This window comes from Castanea sativa, chromosome 4 (assembly GCF_040712315.1).
Source record: "Castanea sativa cultivar Marrone di Chiusa Pesio chromosome 4, ASM4071231v1".
NCBI classification, from domain to species: domain Eukaryota; kingdom Viridiplantae; phylum Streptophyta; class Magnoliopsida; order Fagales; family Fagaceae; genus Castanea; species Castanea sativa.
Window position 1 is genome coordinate 43,805,271 of NC_134016.1, and position 24,450 is coordinate 43,829,720.

The 24,450-nt window shown below is 37.2% G+C and overlaps 1 protein-coding gene across 1 annotated transcript; it reads right to left on the bottom strand.

The window, feature by feature from the left end:
• Window positions 1–2,802: 2,802 nt before the first annotated feature.
• On the bottom strand, window positions 2,803–5,739 carry LOC142630413 (uncharacterized). The gene is made up of 3 exons (XM_075804405.1): window positions 4,903–5,739; window positions 4,730–4,830; window positions 2,803–4,555 (listed from the first exon to the last, which is right to left on the bottom strand). Exons 1-3 carry the CDS (start codon window positions 5,737–5,739, stop codon window positions 2,803–2,805), a joined length of 2,691 nt encoding a protein of 896 aa, XP_075660520.1.
• Window positions 5,740–24,450: the final 18,711 nt, after the last annotated feature.

Genomic DNA, 24,450 nt, shown 5'->3' on the forward strand with positions numbered 1-24,450 from the left:
ATCCTTTCACAATTTAATATCAATAAAGAACACTCCTTAAAAAAAGTCGCAAAAAAATGCCTAATTGAATCTTGCTAGGTTGTATGAATTGTCCTTGAAAATCCACATAATAATTTGCCTCAGTCAAATAAATAAGCAACTTGTACACATTTGACAGACCTTTATAAAACAATTACTCTAATTTCCCTACGAATGATGGATTAAACAATGTGTGTTTTAACCATATAAGTGTCAATCCTTAAAGCACTAGGTGCATTTTCTAAATTGTTTCTCCCTTGGAAAATGTTCTTTACACTAGGTCCCAAAGATATCTATACTTTTAAATATATGAAAATGTATTTAATCATAACAAGCTATTCGGTTTGAAGAATTTGTTAGGATGTGTACTCTTAAATCCTATTGTATGATGTTATGTATGACATTATGTATGACTTAATGTTGTGATTAATAAAATTGTTTTATCATTATTTAAAATAATGGCAATATGAATAGTGGGACATTATCATATAGTCCATGAGATGTATAGTATGTGATTTATGTGATTTAGTCACAGAAGATATAAATCACAAATTCTGTGTAAACTCAGAATTTTAGTTCATAGTCGATGATGAAATTGGGCATTTCATCTGCGAAGATTATAACATATCAACTAAGATGATTTGTCGTGATCATGGAAATGGAGATTTCTAGTTGGTATGTTGATATGTTTTAAGAGTTAAAACATATTAAACTGGATCGCTGTGAGATTTATTATTCTTCTAACAACTGTCAAATGAATAATAAACTCACGACTTCTATTTGCATGAACTCTTAATCCTAAGAGGATAATGGATCTAATTATGAAGTGTAGGTTGCTTTGATATATCAGGAGTGAGGTCTAACGTCACGATCAAAATCTCAGTATGTTGGACAACCACATTTAATATTGATGGAACATATATTCTCAAGATGGTATTCATAATCTCTTAACGGAGATACAAAATATTCCATTGAGATAAGTTTAATGAGTTTGATTATTTAGAGTGTTAGGCCTAACCACTTTAGTAAGGAGTTACTAAAGTATATATTTATGGAATTACATTTCATAAATATATAATGAATAACTTAAAGGATTAAACCGAGTATTCAAGGAATTAAGATGTAGTAATCTTCAAAATGGCAGCATATATTCATGACTTTGTATTACTACAAATATTTTATGAAGGAGTTGCATGTACAATAAAGTCTTGCGATATAATTTATAAATAAGACCTAGAGTGCAACTATATTTATACAGTAGTATTAAATATAGTTAATGATAACTTTGGACTTGTCAAAAGTTAATAGAAAAGCCTAAGGCCCATTGGAGCTAGTGTCTTATTGATCCCTGTTGGTCCCACTTCAAGTCACACACTTAAGTCCAATTGGAATTGGAAAGGCCCAAAATGCCAACCCAATTAGATAATTAGTTAGATACAAAGAGAGAAACATACAGAATTTGGTAAGTAACAACACTGTTGTGAAATGGTGTGTATGTATGAGTGACTGCCACTCTCTATTTCTCCTTTGAACTGATTGAGAGATCATACTTCTTGGGCGTTAGTGGAATTGGAGTGAAGATTAAAAGTGTTCCAAGTGCTTCTGATCTATGTTTTTGAAATTCACCACACTAAGGAACACTCTCTTGTTCTTAAATTCTGAAACTTACATAGTGTATGTTATCAATTGCGAATGAAGTAGATCCATTAATTTTCCGCTGCGTATGTTTTGTATGCGATACAAACGTGTATTTTTCCTACAGAATTATGTGGTATACAAAGAAGAGAAAACTCAACAACTTTCATAAGGACTTAAATTTAAATTCCACTCTTGTCTACATTGAATATTTCTAGCAAAATTTTCAAATGCAAATAAAAATATTATTCTTTAGTAGATGATCATTTTAAGCAAGAATTAAACCACAAAACTAAATGATGCTCCAGCAGTCCAGCTAGAAATATTTGTATGTTTGTTTGATATAAGGAAGTGTTGTTATAATATTTGGCCAGATTATTCCACTCGCTCTTTTTAAGAAATAACCCCAAAAATACGCCATGAATAGATAATGTGATAGATTAAGAGTGGAACCTCCAAATTTATGTCATACCCAAGACCAATGAGCTCATCGCCCGAGTAAGCCATGAGGGTTAAACAAATAGTTAAAAATAACAATAACAAATAATCTACCAACCAGACAAAGTGAAAAAAAAATAAAAGCAAAACCAAAATGCATCACAGCTTATTAGTTATATCAAAATAAAGTTTTATTTCAACACATCTAGTGGGGGAAAAAAAACTCTAGGAGATACATAATTGAAATAAAACGTGTCTAATTAAAACATCTTACTTTGCACTAGTAAAATTAACTCCACTCTTCAAGTGATCCGACCAACAACATCTTCTTTGTCCTGCAAAATGTAGGTAATAGTCAGAAAGATGTAATAATATATTTTTTTTTTAAATGTAGTTTTAGAATATGCCTCCAATTATTTGACACCTTAATTAGCTAGACAGGAAGTTGCCTCCTAAAATAATAATAATAACAAATAAAATAAAATATGGTAATAGCCTCAACATAGACACAAAAACAAGTATTTTTCACTGGTAGAAAATAAATTAAAAATGAAAAAAACATCTTTACAATTTAAAAGGGCATTTTTTAAAGAACTAAAATTATTAAATAAAATATTTTCTAATATGACTCAATAAAAAAAATGTATTTTCTAATATAATAGTACATAAATATATACCTGAAATCATTATTTGTATCTGCAAAATTCTCCTTCAATTAATTCTTCCATGAGCATTCTTCTTGGATCTTCGCACCTTGTTGCGTCGTTCTCCATAAACAATATTCAAGAGACATTTTGGTTTTTCACTTGAGAACACAAGATATCCCATACCTAATCCAAACATGAAACCACATCCGTACCCCAACAATACAACTTTCCAATTAAATCCATTTGCAAACCCAAAATCATCTTCTTGGATGGTTGGTGATGGTGGTGGTTGTTGTCCCTCATCATTGCCACAAGTTTTTGTCGATGGAAATCCACATAAACCCAAGTTTCCACTATAAGAAGCATTTGTAAATGTATTGAATTGTTTACCTTGAGGTATCAATCCCACAAGATGGTTTTTTGAGAGATTTAAAATTGCCAATGATGTAAGATCTGTCAATTGTTTAGGAATGTTGCCTGTGAGCTTGTTTGAGGAAAGATCTAACCATTCAAGATTAGTTAAATTTCCAAATGATATAGGTATATGACCCATAAGATTATTGTGTGAAAAATTTAGCCCTTTAAGTGATCCAAACTTTCCAATTACCTTTGGAATTTCTCCTTTGAAACTATTGTTGGAAAAATCAATGGTTGTCAATAGAGTTAGTATTTTCACCACATCAATATAATTCCCTTTAATATCAATTGTAACATCAATTGTAGCAAAATTGTAAAAATCAATATAATAATTATAATCACGCATATATCTTCTCAAATAAAAATAATCATCATCACCCATGTATTGCAATCCATATTTATCCATGTTCCCATTCATCATGGCTAATAAATACTTGAAAAAGTTTGATGGCAAATGACCATGGAACATATTGTGAGAGAGGTCTATAATTCTCAAATTAGGGTATGAGAATTTAGTCCTGTGATTGCCTAAGGAACCATGAAAGTTGTTTGATCGCAATACGAGAACCCGCAACTCTAGAAGATTTACCAACCAATGAGGGAATGTGTCATCAAGCCTATTGTTAGCAACGTCTAGAATTTCTAATTTCTTGCAATTGACCAATGAGCGTGGCAATGGCCCTTCTAATTGATTGCCGGCCAGTTTAAGACTTCTCAAGTTACTGCACTTTACAAATTTTGGGATAGTGCCATGAAGATTGTTATTTCGCAGTTCGAAATCTATGAGATCACTCATATTTCCCAAACATGGAGGAATCATACTAAAATGATTATGAGAGAAATCAAGGTAGTTAACAAAATTGAGATTGCAAATAGAGAAAGGAATCTCTCCACTTAAATTGTTCCTTGATATTGAAAAGAAAACAATGTGCCGTGGAAGTTCATGAAATGGCCAAGAACCTTCAATAAAATTATTGGAAAAATCAACAAACTGCAACAAAACAAGGCGGCTTAACTTACCAGGAAAGTTTCCGGTGATCAAATTAGAATGCAAATTGAGATACTTCAAGTTTCGGCAACCAAAGATCTCGGCAGGTAAATTTCCTGAAATTTGATTCAAACTGAGATCCAAGATATCTAGATTTTCCAAGTTCCCAATCTCCCTTGGTATTGGCCCTGTAAGCTTGTTATCTCCAACTTTGAACCAAATTAGAGACGAACAATTTCCGATATTTTCCGGTATTTTCCCAGTCAAACCGTTAGAATCCAAATAAAGAATTTTGAGATTTTGACATTTGGAAATTGAGAATGGAATGGGTCCCACTAACTCGTTTTTATCCAAGAGAAGTAGCTGAAGTTTCGTAAGGTTTCCGATTTCGGATGGTATCGTACCGGCGATACTGTTGTTGCTTAAGTCGATGAGAGTGAGCTCCTTACAGTTTTCTAATTGTGCTGGAATTTTGTCCGATATTTGATTCATTTGGAGTCTGAAATCTTGCAAAGCCGATAAGTTTCCGAAACTTTGCGGAATGTTTCCGGTTAACGAGTTCACCGAAACATCGAGATCTGTTAACTTCTTGCAATTCCCAAGCTCTGATGGAATAGTACCCACCAAGCTGTTCTGCCAGAGATAAAGAATTTGGAGGTTTTTGAGGTTTCCGAAACTTTGCGGAATGTTTCCGGTTAACGAGTTCATCGCAACACTGAGACCTGTTAACTTCTTGCAATTTCCAAGCTCTGATGGAATAGTCCCCACCAAGCTGTTCTGCCAGAGGAAAAGAGTTTGGAGGGCGGTACAGTTGCCGATTTCAGGTGGGATTTGGCCGGAGAGGAGAGTTTTCCAGATGTATATGGTTTCAAGCTTCTTGAGGAGACCAAGACTCGGAGGAAGGAAACCCGAGACGCTTGTTTCGGCTAGACCTAGCATGGTCAACTCGGTACAATTCCCGATTTCTTGGGGTATAAGGCCTCCGAGATTCTTGTTTAAACCGGCTCTTATCACCTGGAGGTTCTTCAAGTTGCCTATTGAACTGGGTATTTCTCCATTGAGCTGGTTGTCATAGAGAGTCAGCCATTTCAAGCTTTTGAGGTTGCCGATTTGAACCGGAATTGAGCCTTCCAACTGGTTCGAGTTGAGGTGGATTTCTTGGAACTTAAGCAAGTTGCAAATCTCAGATGGGATTTCGCCGGTTAACGCATTGTCACTCAAGTCCAAGTAATTCAGTTCATGCAGTATAGCAATCTCTCTTGGGATTGAACCCGTGAGGTTTGTACTAGAAAGTACAACCTTGGTTAATGAAACCAAGGAAGAGAGATTAGTTGGAACTGTACCATATAAACTCAAGTACCTTAATTCCAATTCCACGACCTCCTTGTTGATGTTGCAAGTGATTCCAAGCCACCCACATGGAGTTTCATCTGTTGGGTTCCAATTAGACAAGGCCTCAGTGGGTCCATTCAGGCTTTGCTTCCATGAAAGAAGAGCTTCGCCTTGTGGATTAACAGCGAAAGCTACAAAAGGATTCAGGAGGGGAAGGATGATTGTTAAGAAGGAAAAGAGGGTGTTCCATGGATTTAGAGGCATTACAGCTACGCTACAAAAGTCGAATGAGAGGGAGGAAAGAATGCGAAGGAAGAGGGGAACGTTGTGTTTGAACTAAAAATGTTGGTTGAGTTGAGGCTAGGGAGAAACAATGAGAGGAGCCAAATCATATATTGTGGGCTAGAAGCTTGTAGTAACAATATTTGAATTTCTCTATTTCGATTTAAATTCTAATCCAAGGATTGGGTATGACGGTAATGATGCACAGAATACAAAAGACTTTGCCTTTTCGCGTAAGAATGTTTTATCATGCATGTAATGATGCACAGAATACAAAAGAAAAAAAAAAAATCCACTCCATTTGATGGTTAATTGAATTTTACGTCACATTCTCTATAAAATATTCATTGTGAACCTTTTTCGAACAAGTTTAAATAAATCCATTGGGTTTTCATTTTGATTTAATCATCTAACATTATTTCTCCTTGCTAGATGGATGTTTCACGGTCCCATGGAACAATATTTTCATCACGATGATTACAAATTAGTATTATTCTTGTATAATGTGCAGATTAATAAAAATATTGTATGTAAAATATAATAAAAAATCAACAATATAATAAAAATATTGTATGTAAAATATAATAAAAAATAAACAATATAATTGAAAATGAAAGATAAAATACATGGTAAAAATTAAAAATTACTTTATGTTACATAGAGAAATGAAATTATGTATATTATTTATTTTATTTTATTTTGAACGCAAGTTAAGTATTATTCATCACGATGGAACACTATTTTAATCACGATGATTACAAATTAGTATTATTCTTGTATAATGTGCAGATTAATAAAATATTGTATGTAAAATATATTTAAAAAATCAACAATATAATTGAAAATGAACGATAAAATACATGGTAAAAATGAAAATTACTTTATGTTACATAGAGAAATGAAATTATGTAAGACCGAGTTTTATCACAACCTAAAAAGTATAATGGATTATTAAAATAATCTAAATAAATAATAAAAATTTAATTTTTTTGCACTTTTGGTAACATAATTTAAATTGGAATTATATTTAAAAATTCTTGAAACTTTGACGTTGAAGGTTTATTTAAAAAATATTATTTTAATTATTTGAATGTACTTACAAAGCCTCACATGCTATAAGGGACAAAACAAAAGGAAAATATTAAAAAAATAAATAAATAAATAAAGGAGGGAGAGTATCAACTATATATATATTATATATATATATATGATTCTTAAAACAACGTTGGGTATATGGAGCCATATTTTTGCAAACCTTATCAACACATAAGCTTAAGAAAATACCTTTGGTTTTGCATTTTCATTTAATCATTTAATCTATTTTCCTACAATGGTGGGAGGGTATCGATCTCATAAATCATCCTCTCATAACATGTGAAACCCACACGTGAGATTCATGTGTTTTGTGAGAGACATCTCATAAATTATTGTTTTTTATTTATTGTTTTTTGTTATTTAATGTTGGGTGCTTGAGTACTTTGCAGCACTGCTTTTCACCATAGTCCTTGTCAACATTAATTGTTTCTATGATTTTCCCCTTGTTTTAACTTGTGAGTTGGGTGTAGACTATAGACTCTGGTGGATTCAGTAAACGCAAAATCGAATAGTCAATGCAATGTCCTTGAAAATGCTTGTCCCATAAGAAGAAGAAGATACGCATTAACATATGAATCACAAGATTTATTCCATCATTATAGCTAGACCAGTACCTTCATTTATGTCTTAGATGTATTCCAAAAAGCATATTAGAAAGCATGACAATTTAAAAACGAGTCCTTGAATGATATGAGTATCCACGAAGGTGCTCTAATGCTATTAAATATTTCTTATCATGGTTAATGGTCTATGAATGTAAGGATATAATTATTTGTTCAAGATCTTTACCAGTCAAATATCCTTTGTATTGTTTTTTTTATGATGACTATTTCCTTTTAGAATGAGCATCAGTGGTTCAGGTTTCCTTCCTCCTTTTCTAAAGAATTAATTGTTTGAACTTTGATATCTCATCAGCATTCTTTAATCATTGAACTTTTAATTTCACGATACCTAAAACATTTAAACAATAGAAAGAGATGAGAATTAAGATGGCATAGATAAATATTTATATGCTGCAAAGTGATTAGAAGTCTTCAACCTGCAGATGTTTCTTCTGGCCAAAGACTCGGAAAATTATAAGCCTTGTGGGTCTCTTTGTTAGCGAGCCTGAATTGTTTTTCTGGAAAATATAATTGTTTTGAGTAAGATATTTCCTAAAATAGATCTTAAGTTTTATTCTAACATTACAAATCACAATTAAACTTATGAATATATTTAGTTATTCTATTACAACACATTTTATCCACAGTAATAAATATTAAAATTCCAATTGTAATCCTCATTCAATGTACCAAATGTGCCCTAAATCTTTTTTTAAAGCTGATGCAGCATCATGCTAGGTCAACTTTGTAAAACACTTATTATTCCATTAGCCATATAGAAAATAGACAATAGCAATAACGACAATTAACAAAAGGACTATATATAGAATCAATTGCATTCACAAGGAAAACTTCAATACCAAAAGCGTAGTTTCGAGTATAATTTTTTGATGCAGAATTTTTGAATCTTGCCAGCTTGAAACTGAGAAAATCAAATGCCAAAGACATGAAAATTATGCTTTGATGGGTCTCCTCTACCTACCAACGTAAAATTGGAGGCTATAGAATTGTATATGCGGATTAATTTGTTAGGTTCAAAGAGTGTAGAACGATTGGAAAACTATGAGCACAAACTTGTCTAGGTATAATCTTGGAGTCTATAGAGTTTATTAGACAATACTCAAGGTATTACAAGTCTGAACACAAGAACATATAAGCTACGGAAAATCAAAGAATTCAAATTCAGTGAAATCTAACCGATCAAAAATTAGATCTAACCAATTGAAAATCGCAGGCATAAAATTTCTGCAAAATTCTATTTCAGCCCAAACTCTATTTAAACGTTTTGGGTTTCAAGTGAAACACTTTTAGTATATAAAGGAAACCCTTAACTACATTTCGAGAGCTTTTGAGAGACTTTGGAGGTGATCTTGTAAGATCAAAAAGGTATTGTACCTTCTTTTATCAAAGTCACTGCCAGAAATCATTCTTATATCATTAGATCCAGTAGATCTGAAGTTGCTATAACAAGATCAACAACTGCTAATGATCTAAACCTTCAAGAGTGGTCTTGGAGTCACAAACTGGAGAGTTTGTATTGCTGAAACCTTTGAGTGGGATCTCAAAGTTACAAGCGTGGGTGCTTTTGTTGGTATAAATCCAAGAAGAGAAGGAGCCCGTGGATTTGGAGCTTGCACGTGGTCGTGTCAATAAGTTACTACATAAGGTAGCAATTGATTTAGGGTTAAGTCTTTTATAAAAACTTCAATTCTCTTATAGTGGATTTGATTTACCTTGAGGATAGTTAGGTTAAATTCTCTCCAAGTTTTACCTTGAAATAGTTAGTTTCATTAGTTTTCTTGGGTCATTATATCGTGATGTTATTTACTTTTTCGCATCTTTGCATGATATGATTTATTTGTGTTTAACTTAGATTTGAAAATTAATCTAAGTAATCACTTAGTTAATAAATTAGGTTAAACAATTTGCTTTAAGGGGTCTAAACAAACTCTCATAATTGATTCTAGATTAATTATTGGCAAGTGGCAACCAATCTTTGCTTCTTGGTGCTAAACCTCAAAAGGATATAATGCTCGACTGTTAATTATTTAATTTATTTGTACTGTTTTCTCCTTTTATTGACCTCAGTCTTCTCCCGTCCCTTAACAAAGAACAATACACTGTTTTCTCTTTTTATTGACCTCAAGTTTCCTCGTCTTTTAACAAAGAACAAGGGGAGGATGTTTGGTCATTTGAGACTTTCCTATAGCTTTTAGTGTTGTCTCAAGTATTAAAAATTCAATATTGTTTATTTAATTTTAATTGAAATGCAAGTTAAGTTTTAGTATGTTCACGAATTATTTGATTAATTTATGTTATTCCTGTATATAATAAACACCACAACTAAAATTTTTGCATTCCTTCACAAATCTATACCAGGTTGTAATCCATGCTTACGCATGGAAATAGTAATGATAAAGGAAAAATTGAAGAATTATTTTAATATTTGTTTGGATTTTGTAAATTATAATTATTGTAAGAACACAATTTGTACCTAAGCCCAAAATAAGAAAGACAATAGGCCCAATGAGCCCAATACAATAAATTTGTAGAGAGTGAGTTTAAAATCTAGGTCCTAATGAGCTTGTAAGTCAATTATAATGGGTCAAGATCACAATAGAAGCAAGTTTGTATAATGTAAATTGTCCTCGAACTCAAGCCGAGGATGCTAGTTCTTCTTTATATATCTCCCTCCCTTAATGACAAATTACAAATATTGTTTCTCAGTTTACAGTATTTTTCTCTCTTTCTTTCCCGATCCATCTAAATTGCTAGTGCTGATACTTGTCCCATCAACACCTTCCTAAAATATTTGGGTAGTAGCTGTAAGGCTAAAAATCACTGTTCAGATATTACTTTCTCATTAATGCGGCCAGAGATTTGGATACAAAACATTCAATGTAATGGTAGCAGCTTTCTCTTAGATATTTTATAGCTTTTCCTTTGCTCTATGCTCCTATGAAACATATCCTCATCAATAGAACCTCCAGGAAGATCATTCTAGACAGCAGGACATACCATCTGACCTTTGCTTCGCTTAGTCGAGGAGACACCCCTCCTCGGACTACCTCCCTTAGCTTCTTTAGTCGCAACTTGCTTGTGGACCTCTAGGTATGACATCTTCATTACTGTTTATCTGTCATCGGACAAATGAACACCCTCGGACAAAACCCATGGCCCAATATGCATTTTTGTGCCTTTTATCCCTACAATTATAATTATAATTATTATTTATTGTTGTTAATATTTGTATAAGGAATATGATACTAGTATGGAACTCTATGCTTGACAAAAATCTTGTAAAATGTAAAAACATCATGTGTACAAATTAAATGTGCCTACTTTATAAATTTAAACATAATAAACGGAGATCATTTTTTTTCTTACAAAAGAAAATGATAAGTAATCGATTTATATTCTAAAGCTTTAAATCAAACTCGTTATCTACTCTGCCAAGGCAAGGCAAAACCATGAGCCATCACATGTCGTAGGTTTTTTTTTTTTTTTTTTTTTGAGTAAAGATACAAATGGACATGTGTGTCAGTGTGTGGTATGGGTTAATTTATTTATTTTTCCTGTTTTGAAGTAATATTTTTGTAGTATTAACATTTCTTAAATTCAGATTATGTCATGTCATTGATTTACTAACAAAACCACTAAAATAACGGTTTCTAAAACGCAACTGAAGTGTTGTAAAATAATTTGAAACTTTGGCATTATCCTTTCTAAAAAAAAACTTATGAACTATTTTTTTAGACAAAAAAAAAATCAAAATATGTCAATTAGTTGAGTTATAAGGGTCTTGGACATGTTTAACAAGAGTTAAATGGTCATGATGTAAAGATTATTGTATTTATATATAAAAAATATATGATAAATGTTTCTGTATTTTTGTAAAGATTTTTCTAAAAATAAAAGTATTATATGAGTACCATTTTTTCACCGTTTCCGTATTTTTATGACTAATATTTGAAACGTAATTTTATGAAAAATGCCAAATTATACCCATTCATATATTTACAGTATTAAACATGTACTGTATTTTACTAACTATGCTTGGATCTACTTGTAATTATTAATCTGACAAAACAAAAAAGAAAAAAAAATATCCATTATTAATCTAATACTAGTTAAAAAGTATAAACAATGATATAAATACTAACAAATTGAATATTTAGTCATATAATCTCAAACACCATCCTTATAAAATAGAAGGGAAGAATAGAAATTCAGTTGAAGCTCTTGGAGTGTTTAAATTCCTCAAAATTGCTCATGCGGTTGGAGTACATTTTTGGATCAAACATTCCATTGCTAATGGTGGTAAGACATTCATTTAGGCATGATAATTGGCACCTTAAAAGTGCATTATTACGTAACTAAGACGTCAATCGATTTTTGGTACAGACAATGATTAAATCTCAGATCTTTTATTCAACTATTAAAGACTTTTCAAGTTAAATTAACTAAAACCTACAAAATTATTTGTTTTTCAAATGTTCTTTTACTAGTGGAATCCAGTTTCCGTCTGGTACAAGAAGCGTGGATTACTGGATTAACATGGTCTAACCCAATAAATAAAAAACAAAAACACTATTAAGCTCCACGCAACTATCTTCAACGAGCAACCCAACAGGTCCACACGTTAATGCTTGTTCCTAGTAATGTGTTCACCAAATCATTGAATTAGTTGGGCTCATCAATTTCATTTTTTGTTAAAAGGAAAATTGCATTAAGAAACTAGCTAGCCAATACAGACAGGCCAGAAGCGTCAAAGCTTTGCAAATGGCTATAGACCAGTTGGGCTCATCAAGGCAAAGCTGGGCTCATCTAAATATCAGCTCACAATGCTTGTCGGTCTTTTAAGCCTTGCCCAAGCAGCTCATTACCCAACTTGGCCCACTCAGCTTTTGTTTTGCAGCTTTTGCTGAAAGTCCAAGAGTTTCTTCGAACAGGTTTAATTTAAATTTCCTCTAAAAATGCAGTTTATAAAACTATCTTGTCAATAACAGAATTGATGACTTTCAAATTTCAATCACTAACTGATATAGTTAATAGGACCAATTTAATAGTCATATCATTAATAAATGAGATCAAGTGATATGGACTTGTGAATTGCCTTGTAGGCTTGTACTCATTTTAAGAAAAAAATTTCTTCGAATTCGAGGAAGAGTTTGTCCTCAACTAAATCAATTGATAATCTATATATATACTAATAGGTGAATCTGAGAGAAACTCAAATTAAGATTTCAAATTAGAGTTCTAAAATTTTGTGTCACGTGTCTAGATTTATATAGGGATTACACAATAATTATCATTCAAATTGTTTAATTCAAATATGAAATTGGAGTCCAATTTTGCTCCATCTGTTTAAATTTAAGTATGACCATATTATAATTACCCACCGCCCACTCTCATTAAAAAAAAAAAAAAAAACGCTGTCCTCCTCTCTTTTTTTTGAATAATGGTTATTTGTCAATACTTTACTTTCAAAAAATCAAGTACTGTATAAATTTTTTTTTTCACCGTTTTTTGTAAATTTTATATTATTATGTGGATTATAAATATTTGATATAATAATTAGTATTTAGAGTATGGACTGTGTAATGATTTATCTTTATCTTTTTTTTTTGTATGGTACTTTACTTTCAAGAAATAAAATATTAGGTAAAAAAAAAATTTCACCTTTTTTTTTCTTTTGTAAATTTTATATTATTATGTGGATTATAAATATTTGAGATAACAATTAGTATTTAGAATGTGAACTATGAAGTGATTTATCTTTTCTTTTTCTTTTTCTTTTTGTATAGGACGTTACTTTCAAGAAATCAAGTACTGAGTAATTTTTTTTCATTTGTAAATTTTTTATTATTAAGTGGATTATAAATATTTAAGATAGTAATTAATATTTAGATTATGAATTGTAAAGTGATTTATCTTTTTTCTTCCTTTTTCCTTTTGTATAGGAATTTACTTTTAAGAAATAAAGTACTGGATAATTTTTTTTTTCACTTTTTTTTTTCTTTTGTAAATTTTATATTATTAAGTGGATTATAAATATTTAAAATAGTAATTAATATTTAGATTGTGAACTATGGAGTGATTTGTTTTTTTTTTTTTTTGGTATGGTACTTTACTTTTAAGAAATTAAATATTAGGTAAATTTTTTTTAAAAAAATTTCTTTTGTAAATTTTGTGGGGAGTAAAGGACTCAAGCAGGCATTTGGGCCTTTGGGCTCTAGTAAGATGGACCGATCTGTTCTTAAGTTAAGGATTTGTTGGTACTGCGAATCGGCCCACACGCCGAGGGTCCGAGGACACATCCGAGGGTGAGTTTCTCCTCAGATGGACCCAGGAGAATTTGGAGCTCCATTATGAAGGTCAAGGCACAACTCTGGAAAGACTATTGGTTAAAAGGGGGAATCCCTGAATGTTGTAGACACAACCGGTGTTAGGAAATATCATAAGCAAAGGCTGCCACCTCCACATTAAAGACTCTGCACCTACCTCCATGGCCGCATTAATGAGGAGGTGACCCCTGAACAGTAGAACTGAAACTTCTGGTTACTATTCAAAGGCACTAAGGAAAGAAATATCTAGGGGGAGGAGAATTTGAGCAACACGTGGATAAAGCATTAGGAAAAGAAGTATTTAAAGGGGGGTGAAGGCCAAAAGAAGGGAGATCGGTTAATGGGAAAGGAAGAAACAAATAATTGTAATCTTTAAGAAAGAAAGAGAAATAAGATAGAGGTAGTCCTCGGCTAACATCCGAGGAGGTTCATTTGCAGTTATCATCTGTTATTTACAAGTATTTTCATATTTTAGCCTGTTGTTAGTTTCTCAGCACCTCTAACCTAGATTTCAAGCCTGCACTCTACAAATTTCATTGTTTAAGGCTCGTTGGGCCTGAGCCCATAATTATCTTTAGGTCCAGGTGCAATTATGCACTTACAATTGGCGCCGTCTGTGGGAAATCTAGTGGAAAAAGGAGCTGGGATATTATGGCAGGCTTAGGCTCACACCATGCAGAGGCTGAAGGATCCCAACCTGAGGATGTTTTTGAGCGTCTTAAGTGTCGAAGGGATCGTGAGGGAAGTGTTCATACAGAATACCCTAGGGCGAGCCATACTCATGGTGGGGGCAGTACCACCCACGAGGATGGTGCTAAGGCCATGCAGAAGGAGATTAATCATTTGAAAAGGAAATTACGCCGCGTCAGACACAGGCACTCACCGTCCTCATCCAGTCCTTCTTCAGCGGAGGTCCGGGGAGGTGGTTACAGCTCGAGATCTTGGTCGCCCCCTAGCGCAACGTCCTCTTGTGGGGAGGACGACCTGCCAACTCGCAAGCATAGGAAGCTCCCTTCCAGGGGCTTGGGGAACGACGCTATGAGTCGGGCGTTGCACCAACTCTCTAAATCGCCTTTCTCACGAAGGATTGAGAAGGGGAGGCTACCCAGGAGGTTCACCCAGCCCACATTTACCATCTACAACGGCCGGACTGATCCAGTGGAGCACGTGAGTCACTTCAACCAAAGGATGGCAGTGCACTCTCATAATAAGACCCTAATGTGTAAAGTTTTCCCCTCTAGCCCGAGACCTGTTGCTATGAGGTGGTTCAATGGCCTTAAATCGGGGTTTGTAGGTTCGTTTGGGGAACTTATTAGGGCATTTTCTTCGCGGTTTATTACGTGTAGCAGAGTACCTCGGCCATTGGACTCACTGTTATCCATGGCCATGAGGGAGGGGGAGACGTTGAAAGCATATTCTGACCGCTATTGGGAGATGTTTAACGAGATTGACGGTGATTTTGATGAGGTGGCGCTCAATACCTTTAAGGTCGGCCTTCCTACTGATCATGATCTAAGGAAGTCTTTGACAAAAAAGCCCGTCCGCAGCATGCGTCGCCTCATGGATCGCATTGATGAATACAAAAGGGTAGAAGAAGACCAGCAGCAAGGAAAGGGTAAGGAGAAGGTTATCCCGCAGAAAAGAAGGGATTTTAGGTCAGACAGATACCATAACAGACAGCCGAGAAGAGATTACATCGGGCAATCCGGCTCGGCAGCCCCTCAGGCCGTGAATACTATGTTCCGAGAACCAGTACACCAATTATTGGAGAAAGTTCGTAAGGAGCCCTTCTTCAGGTGGCCTAGCAAAATGGCGGGAGACCCCGCGAAAAGGAATCAGAACCTCTTTTGTCAGTACCATCAGGTCGTGGGCCACACTACCGAGAACTGTCGGACCCTTTGGGACCACTTGAAGCAGCTTGTCAGTGAGGGGAAACTGAAGCATTACCTGTGTCAACCTAATGGGCAGGGCAGTCAATCCGGCTCAAACAATCAGAAGAATAATTCATCTCGGCTGGCGGTAGGAACAATTAATGTTATTTTTGCTGCACCTGGCAGGACCGGCTCAGGTCCCACTAGGGTGATGGCGGTTTCGCATTCTCAGGCCGAAGAGTCAGGTTGCAAGCCGAAGAGGTTGAAGCTGAACTTGCCCGTCTTGGGATTCTCCGAGGAGGATAAGGTGGGGACCATCCAACCCCATGACGATGCTCTTGTAGTGACTCTTAGGGTAGGTAATTATGATGTGAAGAGGGTGATGATTGATCAGGGCAGCGGTGCAGATATCATGTACCTTGATTTGTTTAAGGGGCTAAGGTTGAAACTGGAGGATCTCACTCCTTATGATTCGCCACTCATAAGCTTTGAAGGGAAGGCCGTGATACTGAAGGGACAGATTCGTTTGCCCGTTCAATCTGGTTCGGAAACGGTGGAGGTGGATTTCATTGTGGTTGACGCGTACTCCCCATATACAGCTATTCTTGCCAGGCCATGGCTCCATGCTCTGGGAGCAGTCTCCTCTACCTTACATGTTAAGGTCAAGTTCCCCTCGGGGGAATATGTTGAAGAGATCCTCGGCAGTCAGTTGATGGCCAGGCAATGCATATCGGCGGCAGTGCTGCACCAGACAGAGGCCGAGTCTTCAGCTTTGATCACCAAAAATTTATAGCAATTAACGGCTCCGGATGCGCCCGATGCAGTGGTAGGTGAGGAGGCTCTTTGTGAGGATCTAGAAAAGTTTTTGATAGCCGAGGACCCTGAGAGGTTCTTCCAAGTTGGCATACTCTTGCCACATCAGGAGAAGATGGATTTGTTAGAGTTTCTGAAGGACAACATTGATGTTTTCGCGTGGGACCCCTATGAGGCTCCGGGCGTGGACCCAAGCTTCATTTGTCACCATTTGAATGTCAACCCTACCGTTGTACCAAGGAGGCAGCCACCTCGACGTTCTTCTAAGGAGTATTCCGAAGCTGTCAAGGAGGAAGTTTTCTATCCAGAATGGTTGGCGCATACGGTTGTGGTAAAAAAGAAGAATGGAACGTGGATGGTATGTGTGGACTTCACAGATTTGAACAAAGCCTGCCCCAAGGATTCGTTCCCAATGTCGCGTATTGATCAGCTCGTAGACGCCACTGTCAGACATCCTCGTATGAGTTTTTTGGACGCCTTCCAGGGTTACCACCAGATTCCATTGGCAGTGGAGGATCAAGAAAAGACGGCTTTCATCACTCCAACAGGAAACTACCACTATAAGGTCATGCCGTTTGGGTTGAAAAATGTTAGGGCTACCTACCAAAGAATGATGACCAGAATGTTCGAACAGCAACTAGGGAAGACCATTGAGGTATACGTGGATGATATGGTGGTAAAGAGCAAAGCAGTACCTTCACACGTTAAAGATCTGGCTGACACCTTCCAGGTACTTAGGAGGCACAAGTTGCGCCTTAATGCCTCGAAGTGCTTTTTTGGCGTGGGTTCAGGTAAGTTCTTGGGTTATATGATTACTCATAGGGGTATAGAGGTGAACCCAGCACAGGTCAAGGCTATTCAGGACTTGCAGCTGCCTCGGAACCCAAAGGAGATCCAGAAATTTACCGGAATGATTGCTGCACTGAGTAGGTTTATCTCTCGGTCATCCGACCGGTGCCGTCCTTTCTTCCAATTGCTGAATAAATGGAAAGGGTTTCAATAGACCGAGGACTGCGTGTTAGCCTTCAAACAGCTTAAGTAATATCTTTCTTGGCCACCCATTTTGTCTCGCCCCGAGGCGGACGAAGTCTTGTTTGCTTATCTAGCAGTGGCCATCCATGCGGTCAGCCTGGTCCTCATAAGGGACGAAAGCGGGGTGCAAAGACCGGTCTACCACGTTAGTAAGTCTTTGAATGAAGCCGAGGTGCGCTACCTACTCTTGGAGAAAGCACTTCTGGCCATAGTTCATGCCATGCGGAAGCTTCCTCATTATTTCCAGTCCCACACTGTGGTGGTTCTGACGCAATTGCCCCTCAAAGCGGTGTTACGTAGTGCCGATTACTCAGGTAGGGTGGCAAAGTGGGGAACCATTTTGGGAGCCTTTGACATTAAATTCATGCCTCGTACCTCGGTGAGGGGTCAGGTCCTTGCTGATTTGGTGGCAGAGTTTGCCGAACCACTGCTAGAAGAAACTCTAAAGGAAGCACACATGGATGGAAAATCAGTTGGTGTGATCACAGCCGCAACACCTCTGACTTGGAAAGTGTATGTGGATGGGGCTGCTAACCAGAGAGGGTCTGGTGTCGGACTTGTCCTGATATCCCCTGAGAGAATCGTCTTCAAAAATCTCTAAGGCTGGCGTTCTCGGCTACTAATAATGAGGCTGAGTACGAAGCAGTCTTGGTGGGTATGAACATGGTACATAGGATGGGTGGAAAGGACATTCACGCGTTCTCGGACTCTCAGTTAGTGGTCGGCCAGGTCACGGGGACTATGGAAGCTAGGGACCCCAGAATGCAAGAATATTTGGCCCAAGTCAGACGTCAGCAAGCTAAATTTAACTCCTTTGTCTTATCTCACGTCTCTAGGAGCGGAAACACCCATGCAGATTCCTTGGCCACATTAGCAACATCTTCGGCTCAAGGTTTGCCCAAGATTATCCTTGTAGAAGATTTGCTAAAGCCAACCCTTACTGTAGTTAACGCAGTTCGTGTCCATTTGATAAGGTCTGGGCCTAGTTGGATTGACCCGATCATATCTTTTCTTAAGAACGACACCCTTCCTGATGACAAGTCTGAAGCAGATAAGATACGTCGAAAGGCACCACGTTTCTGGTTGTCCGAGGATCAGAAGCTGTATAAACGATCCTTCTCAAGACCATATTTATTATGTGTACTCCCGGAATCAATGGAAGCGCTTCTGGAAGAATTGCATGAAGGGATTTGTGGGAGCCACACTAGGGGAAGGTCCTTAGCCCATAGAGCTCTGACTCAGGGTTATTGGTGGCCCAATATGCAGAGGGAGGCCCAAGACTATGCCAGAAAATGTGATCAATGCCAAAGGTTCGCCCCTAATATTCATCAACTTGGAGGGGTTCTTAATCCTCTCTCCAGTCCTTGGCCTTTTGCACAGTGGGGATTGGACATCATCGAACCATTTCCGAGAGCAGCAGGGAACAAAAGATGGCTGCTCGTGGGGACAGACTACTTCACTAAATGGGTCGAGGCTGAGCCCTTAGCAAATATCAGAGATGTTGATTCCAAGAAGTTTGTTTGGAAAAATATCGTCACTAGATTCGGAATACCACATACGCTTATATCAAACAATGGCGTTCAATTTGACAGCAAGGCTTTTAGGAAGTATTGTGGTGATATGGGCATCATAAATAGATACTCCACCCCAGCTTATCCTTAAGGAAATGGGCAAGCCAAGGCCGTTAACAAGGTCATAGTCAGTGGGCTGAAGAAAAGGTTGGACGATGCAAAAGGCAGATGGGTAGAGGAGCTACCACATGTCCTGTGGACGTATCAGACTACACCGCGCAGGTCCACTGGAGAAACGCCATTCTCCATGACTTATGGAGCTGAGGCGGTGATACCTTTGGAGTCTGGTTTTCCCACCCTAAAGACGAGTTCTTTTAGCTCGGAGAATAACGATGGCCTCCTGGAGAAAGGTCTGGATTTAGTTGAGGAACGACGCGAAGCAGCTGTGGTCCAAATGGCTTATTATAAACAGAAACTTAAGCGGGGATATGATGCCCACGTGAAGCTAAGGCCACTTGCACTTGGGGATCTTGTACTAAGAAGAGTCATGGGCACTGCTAAGAACCCGGCTTGGGGTAAGCTAGGACCAAACTGGGAGGGTCCCTATCGCATTATTTCAGTAGCAGGCATAGGGTCTTACCGACTAGTTGACCTAGATGAAAGAATTGTACAACGCCCGTGGAATGTAAATAACCTTCGAATGTATTATTATTAATAAAGTGTGCTTTTCTTAATTAACAGTTCAAAGTTTTAAATATCTCAGAGGCTTACAGTTACTATTCTTAAGTATCAAACAGAAACTTAGTTAAGTATGGTCCTCGGACCACAAACCTCGTGAAAATTGATATCTTGTCATTTGTTAAACAGAACCTTAGTTATGCCGGGTCCTCGGACCTCCTACTTTGGGGAAATTAACATATGAAGTTACCGCTCTCAAGTGTCAAACAGAAACTTGGTTAAGTATGGTCCTCGGACCACAAACCTTGTGGAAATTGATATCTTGTCATTTGTTAAACAGAACCTTAGTTATGCCGGGTCCTCAGACCTCCTATTTTGGGGAAATTAACATATGAAGTTACTGCTCTCAAGTGTCAAACAGAAACTTAGTTCAGTAAGGTCCTCGGACCACAAACCTTGTGAAAATTGATATCTTATCATTTGTTAAACAGAACCTTAGTTATGCTGGGTCCTCGGACCTCCTACTTTGGGGAAATTAACATATGAAGTTACTGCTCTCAAGTGTCAAACAGAAACTTGGTTCAGTAAGGTCCTCGGACCACAAACCTTGTGGAAATTGATATCTTATCATTTGTTAAACAGAACCTTAGTTATGTCGGGTCCTCGGACCTTCTACTTTGGGGAAATTAACGTATGAAGTTACTATTCTTAATCACCTTAGTCACTGTTCTTATTCTTATCACATGTCCTGTGGAAATCAATATCTTACCATTCATTAACTTGGATCTTAAGTTCTATATCTGTAAGGGTTAAACAAATTTTTGTAAGGAATGGTCCTCGGACCTTACATCCTATTGAAAGCGACGCCCTAGATTACGAAAAGTTTAACCATCATATGAGTTCTCTAACTAATGCATTGTTTAACATCCAAACTAAGTTAGTCTTTGTCAAGTTCTTAAGTATTTTACTTTGCAAACCAAGTATGCGCATGGCTGTTTGAAGGTTATAATTGTTCAACTCCTAGAGTTAGATTTGTTTGTTCTGATTCTATCTTTAGCTATGTGTTAGAAAAAGATTTTCATGACAAGCACAAAAAGGATAAAGTAAAACAAATACAACATGAACGAAAGTTGAATGAAATTTTTCTTCATTAATTATATACATAAAAAAAGAGTATAGAAAGGTCCTACACTAGGCCCTAAGTTAGGGAATGGGGGTCTTGGAGGGAGCTGCTGCCAGCTTCAGTGCTCTTCAATTCCAGCTCAAAGGTAGACAGAACTTGCTTCCCTTTGTCTGTTGAAGCAATGAGGGGCTCCACGTTCTAAATCTGCTCCTTCTCGGCGCCACCACACTCGTCCTTCTCTTTATGGGAACCTGAAGGTTCTGTAGGATTAAGAACAAGTTCTTGCACTACTGGAGGGAGGGCAGGAGAGGCAACAACAGGAGGGTCTTCAATCTCCTGTATGTCTAGGGGAAGCCAAATGTTCTCGGGCTTCCTCAGCTCGAAAGCTTGAGGAACCCCTACTGCATTCATGGCCTCTCCCCAGACCTGCTGACAGTACTCTCGGCACAAGGCCGCAAAGGCCTCTGTCAACAGTTCTTGCGTTCTAGTCACCCCCTCCTGATAGCTGGCCTTCTTCGCGGCCTCCAGTTCGTGCTTGTGGGTGCGAGTCTCCTCCTTCACCCGTGTAAGCTCCTTCTCCAAGTCAGAGCATGCCTGTTGGACTTGAGAGAGCTCGTCGTCCTTCTGGCGAAGAAGCTTACGCTGCCCCTCCACTTGATTCTCCATCGTCTTTAAGCTGGCCTCGGTACCATCTTTCTCTCTTTTTAAATCGGCCAGCTGCGATGTGATCTTCCCGTTCTCTGCTAGGACCTGGCCTAGGGACCTTTCTGCCTCTTGCCGTAACTCTTGCTCCATCCCAGCTCACTTCCGATAGTCCTCCACAAACTTCTCAGCCGCGAAAACTTCTTAGATGGCCTGCAAAAACGTCAAGGGGGTTTAATGTGTTAAAGAGTTTACATATGAACTTAAAGTATAAACGTGAGGTGGAACTTACCAGAGCTAAATCCCTTTTTAATGAAAGGAACAGCTGAGGCTGGCCCATTTTCTCCAAGGCGTCCATGTCCTTGGGCAGCAAAAGAGGCCACTCCAACACCTCGGCCAGGTGGAGGGCATGGCCTTGTTGGAACGACCTGATGTTGGACTGGAGGGGAATGGGCGCCCCGTCCAGTCTCAGCTCGGGAGACCACATGGCTGGCACTCGGCGCACCTCGGCCACGTCTCTAATCTCCCCGCTTTCAACTGAGCGGGCGCGCCCTTTTCCTTTGTCCAGCTTCTGCTACTGAGCCGCAGCTGGCTGCTGTTTCAATTTCTTTTGCTTTTCACCACCAACCCCCTCTGCCTCCACCTTCCTTTTCTTCTTTGGATCTTCGACTGGAGGCTTGGGGTCAGCTGGAGGAGGAGGTGGTGGTAAAGCCGGGGGAATTTGGGACCCCCTCGTTCCCTTTTTTGCTACTCTCGCGCCTCTCGCGGTCATAAGGTCCTTAAGCTCGTCCATCTCTTCCTCGATGGAGCTGTCGTCTGGACGCGCTATCACTAGGCCTGCGATCCCAGAGGTCTCGGCTGCTTCTTCTTCCTCGTCGAAAAGAACAACGAACGGGTTTCCACGAGGTCGTGGGGCGTCCTCGAGCTGAAACTGTTCTATCTCCTCGTCCAACATGTTCGAAGAAGACACTTGCTCCTCTGGGACAGCGATTGCCTAAGAGTGCGCGGCGAAAGGGATTGCCGCAATGGGCTGTGTGTACAATACGGTGTGAGGGGCGTCAGGGATATCGTGGTCGGCCAAGAAGTGGGGTCTGGCTACGTTAATCCTCCTCCGCCTCCGGTCACCCGCAATTATTGCGTTCTCGATCTCCTGGAAGTCCGAGGAGATAGGGTCGTACCCTAGTATCAAATGAGCCGCCCTAACTTGTAAGTCTTTGCTGACGAACACCTCGGAGTGTAACACTCGGTTCAAATCTGCAACGTTGCAGTGGCTTAAGCGTGGGCGCACGTGTTGCTTATCTGCAAAGAAAGACATCAAAATAAATAAACATGTTGTAGACACACTGGTGTTAGGAAATATCATAAGCAAAGGCTACCACCTCCACATTAAAGACTCTGCACCTACCTCCCTGGCCGCATTAATGAGGAGGTGACCTCTAAACAATAGAACTGAAACTTCTGGTTACTATTCAAAGGTACTAAGGGAAGAAATATCTAGGGGGAGGGGAATTTGAGCAACACGTAGATAAAGTATTAGGAAAAGAAGTATTTAAAGGGGGGTGAAGGCCAAAAGAAGGGAGATACGTCAATGGGAAAGGAAGAAACAAATAATTGTAATCTTTAAGAAAGAAAGAGAAATAAGATAGAGGTAGTCCTTGGCTTACATCCAAGGAGGTCCATTTGCAGTTATCATATGTTATTTACAAGTATTTTCATACTTTAGCCTGTTGTCAGTTTCTCAACACCTCTAACCTAGATTTCAAGCCCGCACTCTACAAATTTCATTGTTTAAGGCTCGTTGGGCCTGAGCCCATAATTATCTTTGGGTCCAGGTGCAATTGTGCACTTACAAATTTTATATTATTAAGTGGATTATAAATATTTAAAATAGTAATTAATATTTAAAGTGTGGAATGTGGAGTGATTTATTTTTATTTTCTTTTTCTTTTTCTTTTTGTGTGGTACTTTACTTTCCATAAATCAAGTACTAGATAATTTTTTTTTCACTTTTTTTCTTTTGTAAATTTTATATTATTAAGTGGATTATAAATATTTAAGATAGTAATTAGTATTTAGATTGTGGACCATGGAATGATTTATCTTTATCTTTTTTTTGTATGGTACTTTACTTTTAAGAAAACAAATACTAGATAAATTTCTTTTTTAATTTTTTTCTTTTGTAAATTTTATATTATTAAATGGATTATAAATATTTAAGATAGTAATTAGTATTTAGATTGTGGAATGTGAAATGATTTATTTTTATCATTTTTATTCTTTTTCTTTTTGTATGGTACTTTACTTTCAAGAAATCAAGTACTGAATAAATTTTTTTTCACTTTTTTTTCTTTTGTAAATTTTATTATTAAGTGGATTATAAATATTTAAGATAGTAATTAGTATTTAGATTGTGGACTATGAAGTGATTTATTTTTATCCTTTTTTTATGGTACTTTACTTTCAAAAAATCAAGTATTGAGTAAAGTTTTTTTTTTTCATTTTTTTTGAAAATTTTATATTATATTTAAGATAGTAATTAATATTTAAATTATGGACTGTGGAGTACTTAATCTTTTTTTTTTCCTTTTTGTATGATACTTTACTTTCAAGAAATCAAATACTAAGTAATTTTTTTTTTCACTCTGTTTTTCTTTTGTAAATTTTATATTATTACGTGTACCAGATTATGAATTATAATATCATGGTCCATGGATAAGATTTTTGACTCTACAGAGTACTTGAACAATATGAGTATACACGAAAGTGCTCTTATGCTATTAAAGATTTCTTATCATGGTTAATGGTCCATGAATGTAAGGGTATAATTATTTGTTCAAGATTTGTACCAATCAAATGTTCTTCGTATTGTTTTTTGCATGATGGCTTTTTCCTTTTGCAACGAGCATTTCTAAAAGTATGTAAGTAAAAAAATTGTAGAAATACATGTAATATTGTTTAAAAATTAAAAATTATTATTTA

What these genes read in the sequence shown, in the direction of transcription:
- LOC142630413 (XM_075804405.1), bottom strand. Translation starts at nt 5,739, where the DNA reads ATGCCTCTAAATCCATGGAACACCCTCTTTTCCTTCTTAACAATCATC. An exon ending in AGAACAGCTTGGTGGGGACT is followed by an intron (nt 4,831 to 4,902) that starts ATTCCATCAGAG and finishes TTAACCGGAAAC; the next exon opens with ATTCCGCAAAGTTTCGGAAA. An exon ending in GAGCTTGGGAATTGCAAGAA is followed by an intron (nt 4,556 to 4,729) that starts GTTAACAGATCT and finishes AAGCAACAACAG; the next exon opens with TATCGCCGGTACGATACCAT.